Source organism: Trifolium pratense, linkage group LG1 (assembly GCF_020283565.1).
Source record: "Trifolium pratense cultivar HEN17-A07 linkage group LG1, ARS_RC_1.1, whole genome shotgun sequence".
NCBI lineage: Eukaryota > Viridiplantae > Streptophyta > Magnoliopsida > Fabales > Fabaceae > Trifolium > Trifolium pratense.
The window spans coordinates 23,512,397-23,525,219 of record NC_060059.1 but is presented as its reverse complement, the minus strand read 5'-3'; the positions used below and the strand labels follow the sequence as shown (position 1 = coordinate 23,525,219).

Sequence of the window (12,823 nt, the reverse complement as noted above, 5' to 3'; positions counted from 1 at the left end):
TAAAATTATCAATGTAAATGTCAACTTGCAATAGTAAATCTAAGTTATTGTATTCATAATTTTAGTAGTATAAATATCACCCCTTGGATCATGTAAAACACACTTTGAGAGCAATAAGTAATCTCATCCAAAATTCTCCATTCTCTTCATTCTCATAATTAGTATAATATATATTTATAGTATTATAACTACATTAGTAATTTATATCATTATATTAGTCCTTAAAGGATACTTAAATATTTGATTTTCTCAACACGTTATCAGCACGATCGTTTCTATCGGAAGTGATTTACCACCACTAGGTATATATCATCTATCCTTATTACTTTAATCTTATGATAATTATAATTATTATTCGCCCCGTTATAGAGAACTGGCAATTTGTCAAGTGATTTATAACTAGAGTGGCTATTATTATTATTATTACTACTACTTTACCCACTTATTATAGAAAACTCACAACTTGTCAAGAACTTTATAATAAGTGTGAATATTATTTAAGTTTTGTGTGGAGGTCTAAAATCCCCATAATATCACAAAAGATAATTTTTGATTAATAATACTAATTTCCATGGAGGTGTTCAAAACCCCATCTATATTACTAACTTTCATACTTAATGGAGGATTAAAACCCCATATCTATGACTAACTTTTATACTTAATGGAGGTATTCAAAACCTCATCTATATTACTAACTTTCATACTTAATGGAGGATTAAAACCCCATATGTATGACTAACTTTTATACTTAATGGAGGTGTCCAAAAACCCCATCTATAATACTAATCTTCATATTAAATGGAAGACTAAAATCCACATCTATAATATTGCTAACTTTAATTGTTAATGGAAGACTAAAATCTCAGTCAATAATATTATTTCACGAGAGACTCATAATTAAGATTTTGAAATTTGATATTATTTAAAGTTATTATCATATAACTTTACATGTTGTTCTCTCCATTTTAAGAGCTAGATGATTTTTAACACACTTAGAATATTTTTACTCATTCCCAACGGTAACAAACAATAAAATTTAACACTTTTCTCATATCCCCTAACGGCCACATAACGGCCATGAACAGTAAAAGCTTACATTTTTCCACTATCTCCCAACGGCCACAAACCCAACGGTAACGTAACGGACACTTCATAAAATTCACCTATAAATACTTCACCTTCACTCATAAGTTTTCATACCATTCTCAAAACTTTTACTCATATTTCCAAAATGTTTAAATTTTTTCTTATGCTTATCACTCTACTTGTCTTTATGTTTTTCATCTTCTGGATCACCAAATATGAAGAATTAGGAGAACCTTTTATAATAGTAACAATATTTGTTGTTTTACCATTACTAGTATTAGCCTGGTTTATTAGCTGATAGAATCATGGTTTTTGTAATCATAGCTATTGAATAAAATAATTTATTTTTTTTTTTGTCATAGTTTATACATTAAAAATTGATTCTGTTCTTTTGTATTTTAGATATAAACATGTCAAACGTTAAGCATCATTTCAAAATTCTAAACATAACCGGAGATAATTACATAACATGGAACAACAACTTAACTGAGTACCTTGCATGTGAGGGGCTCGATAAAATTCTAGAAGGAGATAATGCAGAGGTGGAAACAGCTGACTCACAAGAATTAGCAATGAAAAAATCGAAAGTAAATCGGATAATTAAACACCACCTTGATGATGGATTACAAACTGAATATTCAAATGCCAAGGATCCCAAAATACTATGGGACAAACTTAAGGCAAGATTTGGACATCAGAGGAAAGTCCTGTTACCTTCATTAATGGATCAGTGGAACAAATTAAGGTTCCAAGATTATAAAAGTGTTGTTGCATATAACTCTGCCATGCACCAAATTATTGCACAATTAGAATTTTGCGGTGTGGCTATAACTGAAGAACAGAAATTGGAAAAAACATTTTCAACTTTCCATGCATCCCAAGTATTGTTGCAACAACAATATAGAATGAGGGGATTTACTGAGTACTCTGATTTGGTCGCAGCTCTTTTGGTGGCAGAACAAAACAATGAGCTCTTGATAAAAAACCACCAGACACGTCCCACAGGAACAATAGCATACCCCGAAATAAATGCAACAACATTTAATCGTGGGCGTGGTGGCCATAATCGTCATAAAGGACGAGGGGGTAAAGCTCATTTTGATGGTCGAGGCAGAAATCACGGTCGAAACCACTTTCGTGGTAGAGGTCGTGGACGAGGATATGTGAATAATTATAGGCCTCCTAAATATGACCAAAATAATAAGAATCATCAAGGTAGAGGTAAATATATCCAACAAGGTCCCTCAAGGAACCGTGATGATATCTGTTTTAGATGCGGAAAGAATGGACATTGGTCTAAGACGTGTAGGACACCAGAACACCTGTGTAAAAAATACAGGGCATCTGTTGAAGAAAAGGGAAAGGAAGTAAATTTTAATGAAGTTGAACCCAATAATGATACTACCTACCTTGAGGCTGCTGATTTTGTTGAAGAAGAAAACGAAATGAATATGAATTAAGTAACTAATTAATTAAGTATTTGAATAATGTGTGGTGTGCTTGTATTACTTAATAATATGTGTGACTTGTGTGGTGTGCTTGTATTACTTAATAATATGTGTGACTTGTGTGGTGTGCTTAAATTACTTAATAATATGTATGACTTATGTGGTGGGCATTGTGTAATATTTGGTTATTGAATAATAATGTTGAATGTATTATATTGATTTATTGTTTTCCTATCTTTAATCTTGATTTTATTTTAAGAAGGTCAGACATGGAACATGTCAAAGACATTTGCATCCCGGACAGTGGAACTACCCACACGATCCTCAAAAGTAAGAAATATTTCAATGATTTAAATTCTACTAAAGGTGTGATAAATACTATCTCAGGACCTGCTGATTTAATAGAAGGGACAGGTAATGCTATGTTCATGTTACCAAATGGAACAAAATTTGTCATTAATGATGCTTTATATTCTCCTAAATCAAAGAGAAATTTGTTGAGTTTTAATGACATATATCGTCAAGGGTTTGACACTGAAACTGTAACCGAAGGCAATATGAAATATATTAATATTACTACTAATGTTTCTGGAAAGAAGAAAACCTTAGAAAAGCTACCAAAATTGCCTTCGGGATTACATTATACATATATACATAAAATTGAATGTAATTTGGTAGTAAAAGAAGACCCCAAAACTATGATTTTATGGCATGACCGTTTAGGTCACCCTGGCTCAACAATGATGCGAAAAATAATTGAAAGTACTCATGGTCATCCTTTGAAAGGTTTAAAGTTTACAAAAGAGGATAAACCATGTGAAGCCTGTTCTCTTGGAAAACTAATAACAAAACATTCACCAGGCAAAATTCATACAGAATCACCTGCATTTCTTGAAAGGATTCAAGGTGATATATGTGGACCTATCCATCCACCGTCTGGACCATTCAGATATTTTATGGTATTAATTGATGCATCTAGTAGATGGTCGTATGTTTGTTTATTGTCAAGTCGTGATATGGCATTTGCAAAATTTCTTGCACAAATAATTAAATTAAGAGCACAATTTCCTGATTATACTATAAAGAAAATTAGACTTGACAATGCTGGTGAATTTACATCAGAATCATTCAATAATTATTGCATGTCAGTAGGAATCACTGTTGAACATCCTGTTCCTCATGTGCATACACAAAATGGCTTAGCTGAGTCATTAATAAAACGTCTTCAATATATAGCTAGACCATTAATAATGAGAACTAAGCTACCAGTTACTGTTTGGGGTCATGCAATTTTACATGCTGCAGCACTCATCCGTCTAAGGCCGAGTGCTGATCATAAACACACCCCTTATCAGCTTGCAATTGGTAAGGAACCAAATATTTCCCATTTAAAAATTTTTGGTTGTGCAGTATATGTCCCAATAGCTCCACCACAAAGAACAAAAATGGGACCTCAAAGGAGATTGGGAATATATGTAGGGTATGAATCACCGTCTATTATTAGATACCTTGAACCTTTAACAGGTGATGTTTTTCAGGCAAGATTTGCTGATTGTCATTTTGATGAAACAAAATTTCCAACACTAGGGGGAGAAAATAAACACATAGAAAATGAAATAACATGGTATGTACCATCTTTATTACATTTGGACCCATATAATAAATCATGGGAAGAAAATGTAAAGAAAATAGTACACTTACAAGATTTAGCAAACCAACTGCCAGATTCATTCACTGATTTGAAAAGAGTGACAAAGTCACATGTACCAGCTATAAATGTCCCAGCTAGAATTGATATTTCAAAAACAAATGATATAGCAAGTACATCCAAGGCACGCTTGAAGCGTGGCCGACCTATGGGATCCAAAGACAAAAATCCCCGAAAAAGAAAAGAAACAGAAAAGGTGAATATGATTGAAAGTGATCCTGAAAAGACACTAGATAACAACAAATCCATGATTGAAAATTGTGCTCTCGAAGAAGCACAAAATGATGACAATGAGATCATTAATAATGAAGCTGATAACAAGAATGATCTCGAGATTTCAATAAATTATGTTAATACAGGAAATCTGTGGAGCCGAAAAGGTATGAACATTGATGAAATATTTTCGTTCTCAATTGCATGTGAAATCATAAACGAAAATGATGATCCTGAACCCAAAACTGTGAATGAATGTCAAAATAGACATGATTGGAAAAATTGGAAAGATGCGATAAATACTGAGTTAAACTCTCTTAAAAATCGAAAAGTATTTGGACCCATTGTGGATATACCTGAAGGTGTGAAACCTGTTGGGTATAAGTGGGTCTTTGTAAGAAAACGAAATGAGAAAAATGAGATTGTAAGATACAAGGCTCGTCTTGTTGCACAAGGTTTTTCCCAAAGACCAGGAATTGATTATGAGGTAACATATTCTCCTGTTATGGATGCCATTACTTTTCGTTATTTAATTGGTTTATCAGTGTTTAACAAATTGGACATGTATCTCATGGATGTTGTTACTGCTTACTTGTATGGATCACTTGATAGTAACATATATATGAAAATCCCGGAAGGATTTAAGATGCCTGAAAACTCAAAACCCAGAGAGACGTATGCAATAAAGTTGCAGAGGTCATTATACGGGTTAAAGCAGTCAGGACGCATGTGGTATAATAGACTGAGTGAATATTTATTTAAAGAAGGCTATGTAAATAATCCTATTTGCCCTTGTGTTTTTATAAGAAAAACAATATCTGGTTTTGTAATAATCGCTGTCTATGTTGATGATTTAAATATCATTGGTACCAATAAAGAAATTAAAGAAGCAAGAGATTACTTAAAGAAAGAATTTGAAATGAAAGATTTGGGGAAAACCAAATTCTGCCTTGGTTTGCAAATTGAATATACTAAAAATGGTATATTGGTACATCAATCAAACTATACAGAAAGGGTATTGAAAAGATTCAACATGGACAAAGCCAACCCTTTGAGTACCCCAATGATGGGCAGAACATTAAATGTTGAAAAGGATCCGTTTAGACCTAAGGAAGAAAATGAAACAGATCTTGGCTCTGAAGTACCATACCTCAGTGCCATTGGGGCACTCATGTACCTTGCCAACTGTACAAGGCCTGATATAGCCTTTGCAGTGAATTTACTAGCAAGATTCAGTTCATGTCCTACAAAGAGACATTGGAAAGGAATAAAACATATTTTTCGATATCTCCGAGGTACTTCTGATTTTGGTTTGTTTTATTCTAACAATACAAAACCAGTTTTACTTGGTTATGCAGATGCAGGATATTTGTCAGATCCACATAATGCTAAATCACAGACTGGATATGTGTTTACATATGGTGACACCGCAATATCATGGAGATCTCAAAAGCAAACACTTGTAGCAACTTCTTCAAATCATGCTGAAATAATTGCCCTACATGAAGCTAGCAAAGAATGTAGATGGTTGAGATCAGTAACTCAACATATCCAAGGAACGTCTGGTTTACCAACTGATAAGAATCCAACAATTTTGTATGAAGACAATGCTGCATGTGTTACTCAGATGAAAGAAGGTTACGTCAAAAGTGATAGAACCAAACACATCCCTCCAAAATTCTTCTCATTCACACAAGAGCTAGAAAGAAACAAAGAGGTTGATATTCAATACATTCGTTCGAGTGAAAATGTGGCCGATCTCTTTACAAAGGCACTTTCTACATCAGTCTTCAAGAAACACGTACGAAGTATTGGAATGCGTCACCTTCGAGACCTTTGAAGAAGAATTACCTAGGCTTGGTTAAGGGGGAGCATAATGTTGTACTCTTTTTCCCTTATTGAGGTTTTTATCCCAATGGGTTTTTCCTAATAAGGTTTTTAACGAGGCAACGTATGTTCCCATCACAAATTCGACTAAGCTTCAATAAAGCACCATGATAGATATTTCAAAGGGGGAGTGTTATAATAAATTGGAAAATCAACAAAATTATCTTGAAAGACATTGGTTACTATTAATGTTGAAATATCTATCTATAATGTCAACTTAAAATAGTAATGTAAAATTATCAATGTAAATGTCAACTTGCAATAGTAAATCTAAGTTATTGTATTCATAATTTTAGTAGTATAAATATCACCCCTTGGATCATGTAAAACACACTTTGAGAGCAATAAGTAATCTCATCCAAAATTCTCCATTCTCTTCATTCTCATAATTAGTATAATATATATTTATAGTATTATAACTACATTAGTAATTTATATCATTATATTAGTCCTTAAAGGATACTTAAATATTTGATTTTCTCAACATATATTAAAATAGTCATTCATCTTCTCTAGTGTAGCACTTGTTGTAAGAGGATATGTAGGCATCCTTCTAGTCCATGTCCATGCTTCGTATATACAATCGACTTTTAATATTATTAGCATGTTCCACGATCTTTTGGATAAATTTATATTCGTACCTACAAAAATATATACAAGGGATTTCAATTAGAGACTGCATAATTATGAAATAACGTTAATACAAGTATTTGAAAGTATACTACGCACCCGTTATTGGTTTCATAAGGCTTTCCAGACATACCAGCAACTTCAAACAAAGCCGATCTCCATTTCTGTAATCTCTCAGGCTCATTTCCAAAAATGTTTTCATGTTCAGTCATCGCATTGCCATAACCATTTCTCATATGCCTTATATGTGATGGATCGACTTTGTAAAAGATAGGCCAAACTATTTGATTCTTGTTTTCCTTACACTCAAGAATCTTAGCAAGCTCATCAAGACACCAAGAGGAACTAGCGTAGTTTTCGGATAAAACAACAATCGAAAGCCTTGATGCTTCAATTGCATTAATAAGAGAGGGTGAAATTTGGTCTCCAGTATCCAATCCTCCACCATCATCCATAAATATTTTGAATCCTTCTCGAAGTAGTGCTTCATAGAGAAAACCCGTAAAAGAGAAGCGAGTATCTTCTCCTCTAAAACTGATAAAAATCTGCCATCGGGCCATTGAATGTCTCAAATTGTCTAATGATGCTTTCCACTCCTTAACATGTTTACTTTTTAAGGAAGATCCCACTTCTTTAATTGTACCAGGTAACCCTTCACATTCCAAAGCAACTTGATGCGCCACATTTAATATGTCAGGTGATGACCCGTCTCCTATGCCTGAATGGTTTTTGAGCAAAGTCCAAGTTTCATCGTCGGATAAGGGACCTAGTGAAAACTCTTCTTTACAATCCATCAAAGCACATTCTCTTTGACGGCGTGTGGTCAGAAGAACCTTGCACCCTTTCGTACGATCACCAGGAATACCTATTATATCCTCTAGTTCAATCCTGGCTTGAACATCATCCAATATCACAAGAACTCGATCCTTACTTTTTAATTCCAAAGATATTGTTCTCGCTCTTCCAGCTAGAGTGTTTCTAGTGAATTTCAGGTTCAAAGAGTCAGCAATTTCATCTTGAATCCTCCTAACATTTGGGTTTTGGGACACGGTAGCAAATGCAACTTCATTAAAAATATTTAAATACTTTGCTTTCTCGCCAACTATTTTCACCAGTTTTGTTTTACCAGAGCCCCTTTTTCCATACAATCCAATCGTAGAACAATTACTCTCCTGTAATGCCGCTAGAAGTCTATCTGAAGCCTCTTTTATAGACTCAAAAGGCACAAAATATCCAGAAGAGAAGTAGTCTAGAGGTGGAATTGTTGTGGAAAATGGATCAAATTCACACTTGCTATTCAGTGCCTTTAATCTATCTAGCATTTCTCTGTACCTCCTATGTCTCATCTTGTGATCAGCACACAATAACCACTGTATCCATGCTAATGAACAATCAAAATCGAGAATCTCTAGTTCTGTTATTGCTTTAAGATTCTCCTCCTCTTCTACGAGTTTCTCACTTTCTTTTAGCCACTCAAAAACAGCATTGTTGACCTTTTCAGTTTTAGGTGTTGCTTCAAGTTTTTCCTGCACAAGATCTCGATTTAAAATCAACTTCTTCTTTTCACTTTCGACATCTTTCATGATATTGTCAAACATATTAGCTTCTTAGTTTTGTTGACCAAAAAATCTGCAAAGGTATCCAATGGCTTTGAGTTGAATGAGTATTTATCATGCAAATCAGTTAACTTGAAAAGTAATCAATCTTAAACTCAACGACAAATATTTCATGCAAAAAAAAATAAAAAGAAGTGTGACAGATAAAATAAATTTCTATATAAAATCGAATGCAATCATACCTTCAATTACAATGTCTAGTAAGAAATGGAATGAATTAGAGAAATGTACAACACTTGATCAAAAAGAAAATGAAAGCAAGCTTGGTGCCGTGATTAACATCATTCACAACCAATAGATGGAAAATGAACTATAGAAATGAATGAATTTGAGGCTCACTTACTTAAAAGATGCACACTGAAGGCACAAACAGCACAAAGGATTATATACCAACCAGAAGAAAGTCAATGACTTGGTTGCAGTAGCAGCAGGTTAGAAAGTCAATGACTCTGTCTACACTAGCTGTGAGTGAGATGTGAATCCATTAGTTTATCATATACCTACCGTATAACAAGATCAACAAAAACAATAATATTAATATATCTATCTATTATAGTACTGTTTTTTTAATATATTACACGTTACAAAAAAGAGTTATACTAATTATGGATATTTTTATGTAGTTGAAAATTTGAAAAGGTCCTATGAAAAGGATGGATGTAATATTGATGATCACATTTTATAGGAAGTTTCCCATTCCTTCTTCAATTATTAATGTGAAGCAACCTTTGAAAACAATAAGATGTTGACTTGACTCCAAGTCTTTTTTTAGGGAGCTTCTATGGTGCATTCCAGCTTTGGAATGTATGGGTGCATTCCAAAATTTTAACCAATAGAATTCAATTTAATTGCCACATCAACTAAGGTCCATGGTGAGTCTCTTTTTTCTTAATAAACTTTTATTTATTGCATATGAGTCCTCCATCAAATTAAAAATACAAATCAAAAACATTTTTAATTTCAATTTAAAATCATAAATCATTTACAATAAAATTGAACAAATTATTATTTTTAACATTATTATTTGAACAAATTAAAATTGAGAGTGAAAACCCTAAATCCCAAATTCCCACTTGTTCTCCATTTTGTTCATCCTTCTTCGTCCTTCTTCTTCTTCGATTGTTCATCCTTCTTCGACCTTATCCTTCTTCGATTGTTCATCCCTTCTTCTCCTTCTTCGATTGTTCATCCCTTCTTCTCCTTCTTCGATTGTTCATCCCTTCTTCTTCTTCGTCTTAATCTTCGTCATCCATCGTCTTATGCCTCTCTCAGACTTTGTTTTCATTCGTTTCATTTCATTGATATCCAACTAAAGCATTATCGATTTTTCACCCAATGTCGTATCTGTGTTCCTGGTTGTTTGTAATTCGCCAAAAACTAAAGCATAATTCGTATCTGTGTTCACCCAAAAACTATTTTCAGTGCAAGATTGTTCTATTGTTCAAAGCATCGTAGTGTACTTCACAGGTAATTGTTCGTATATATATTTTAGCCTCTGAAATTATCGATTTAGGGTTTACAACGTTAATTGAAGTTGATTCAAATTGTTACCCTCAAACGATCGAATTGGGGATTAGGGTTGCATTTTTAATTGAAGTTGCTTTGAATTCTTACTGCATAAACCATCCATTTGGAATTGGGGATTTGGTTTTGTATTTATCAAATTGTTAAATTCTGCTTGTCAATTTTATTTGAATTCATTTGATTTTTGAATGTATATGTTGATACTGTTACTTATGGGTTGGGAATTATGGTTTCATTTGAATTGGGGATTACGATTTGTAAGTCATTTTAATTGTGAAATTAGACTGGTATGATTCATAGGAATAATAAGTATGCTATTGTGAATTTGACTGTGATATTAGTGTGATATTCCTGAATTATTGCATCAATTATTGTTCATATATACTGCAGTTAAGTAATGGATGACAATATATTCACTCTGATCCCAATTGAGGAATACTGTGTTATCAAAATCTTATAATTATGAATTTGATGTCATTTGAGTTGGGGATTAGGGTTGAAATTAGACTGGGATGTTATTCACACTTAATTAGTGTGCTTATGTTAATTTGAATGTGATATTAGTGTGCTATTCTGATATTAGTGTTCATATCTCCTGCAGTTAAATAATGGATGGTAATATATCCACTCTGATCCCAGTTAAGGAATCCTGTGTTTAAGAGGTTTGAACTGGAAAACAGACAATGTAGAAGAGCTTGAAGGGTAAACAAATCAAGCTTTATAATGTTAAGTTTATAGTTAGTGATATGTATTTGAGTTGAATAAGCACTAGTTAATGATATGAAGTCAGTGCTATATTTTAGCTAATGCCCAGTGTTACATTAAACTGTAGTACAGTAACAATTTTCAAATTGAATATTGTAATCTTTTTTACTTGAGTAAAACATGGTACATTAACTTTTGGAGGCTGTTCAATGTACCTTAATTTTTGATAAGCTATGATTTATGCAATGTAATGAGAAAGATGAAATTTTTTAAACAATTCCAATTAACTTTTAAAGGTTGCTCCAAGCTTAAGTTAACTATTCATAATGTATTATTCATGTCATGTAATGAGAAACATGCAACTTTTGTAATCTGCTCAATGTACATTAACTGATCACACAAGTCCAATTAAAGGTTGTTGAATGTACATGATGTGAAAGATGTATAAGTTTTGTAAGTTATCATGAGAAAGGCGTAACTTTAATAAGTTTTGGTAACTTAAACGAAGATTATCCAACTTTTATTGAACAATGTTGTGTAATTTTGGACAATAACATTTTTGATATTGATTATCCAATTTTTAAATAGTTTTGATTAAATACATGAAAATGTCTATTTCCAATACCAAATTTTGTTACAATGCTAAATGTATGTTTGTTAGGTGATAATTACAGAAACTTAAGTTTTATTGCAATTTGAAACAGGTTACATGAATATGCATTCAACATGGTGATTAGACTTGAAGTCAAAAATGTTAAGAAGGAGAATGTGATTCATATCAATTTTACATAGACATAGAACTAAGAGGTATGTTCCCAACATATATATATATATATATATATATAATGTTTTGAAAATTGTATGAAACAAACAAATAAATCAAAATAGTTATGTCATGTATTTAAGTAAAACATATAGCATGAAATTGGATAATAGCATGAGATACCTACAGCTTAAGACAAACATATAATAAATCCTAAAACCGAATAAACCACAATATCCACCAGAATAGAACACTGTCAACTAAATTCACCAGAATATCCAAAATAAAACTTCAAACCGATATAAAACAGAATATCCAAAATATAAGACCACCATATTGTGCAAAATACAAACCCACTGGTTAAGGTAACAGTACCAAAAATAAAAACAGAAAATAAACCAAAATATCCAAAATAAAATTTCAAACTTCAGACATCAACCAAAGCTTCCATCCCATAGTGTAAGAACCAAACTTCAAACTTCAGACATCAACCAAAGCCTTCCTTTTCTTGTGCATATCATCCCAATATTGAGCAGACTTTGACAACAGTGATTGTAACAACACATTATTAGAGGAATGACAAAGATATAGAGCAAGCTTCATCCTTGTGGCAGTGGCAACCTACATATAATGAAACAAACAGTGGATGAATTAGAAATTTACTTTTTTTTGAACAAGGAATTAGAAATTTACTTAGATGGGATATGTTTTACAAATAATTATGACATTAATTCAACTTACAGTTATGCCTCCGTAGTTACTATTGAATGGACATTCAATCATCCATTTAGCAACCCACACTCCACAATCATTCCTATGATTATTGATAAAACTGCATTAGTATCACACTAATATGTAGTTTAAGTAAAATCATTAATAGAGATAGGGGTTAAGAATACTTACGATCCAGGTCGCTGATGCGGGAGGCACGTAGGTTCAATCTTGGTGAAGTTTGTGATTAGGTTATCATGACCAATTAGATTAGCAACATTAACAAAACAAGGAAGAAGCAGGATTTCCTCAAGCTTGACAATCTGCCACAATAGTAAATATAAAATTTGAATTAAAAAAGCAAAAAATAAATTTGAATGTAAAACAAAGTATAGATCACATGCATACCAATCTAATAATTGAATGACGCCTAGGATGATATCTTTCATCTGAAGGTAAAGAGTCCAACCAATAAACTTTTCTTTCAGAAAAATCAACAACCACCAAAAACCAATGTGCTCCCTCATCATTC

At 32.7% G+C, this 12,823-nt stretch overlaps 2 protein-coding genes across 2 annotated transcripts; one reads left to right on the top strand and one right to left on the bottom strand.

The window, feature by feature from the left end:
- The first annotated feature begins 1,496 nt into the window (after positions 1 to 1,496).
- LOC123890636 lies at positions 1,497 to 2,457 on the top strand. The gene is made up of 2 exons (XM_045940278.1): positions 1,497 to 2,307; positions 2,426 to 2,457. Exons 1-2 carry the CDS (start codon positions 1,497 to 1,499, stop codon positions 2,455 to 2,457), a joined length of 843 nt encoding a protein of 280 aa, XP_045796234.1.
- Positions 2,458 to 6,895: 4,438 nt separating this feature from the next.
- Positions 6,896 to 8,570, bottom strand: LOC123890628 (putative disease resistance protein At5g05400). Its single transcript, XM_045940268.1, has 2 exons — positions 7,072 to 8,570; positions 6,896 to 6,983 (listed from the first exon to the last, which is right to left on the bottom strand). Exons 1-2 carry the CDS (start codon positions 8,568 to 8,570, stop codon positions 6,896 to 6,898), a joined length of 1,587 nt encoding a protein of 528 aa, XP_045796224.1.
- Between the last annotated feature and the right edge of the window lie 4,253 nt (positions 8,571 to 12,823).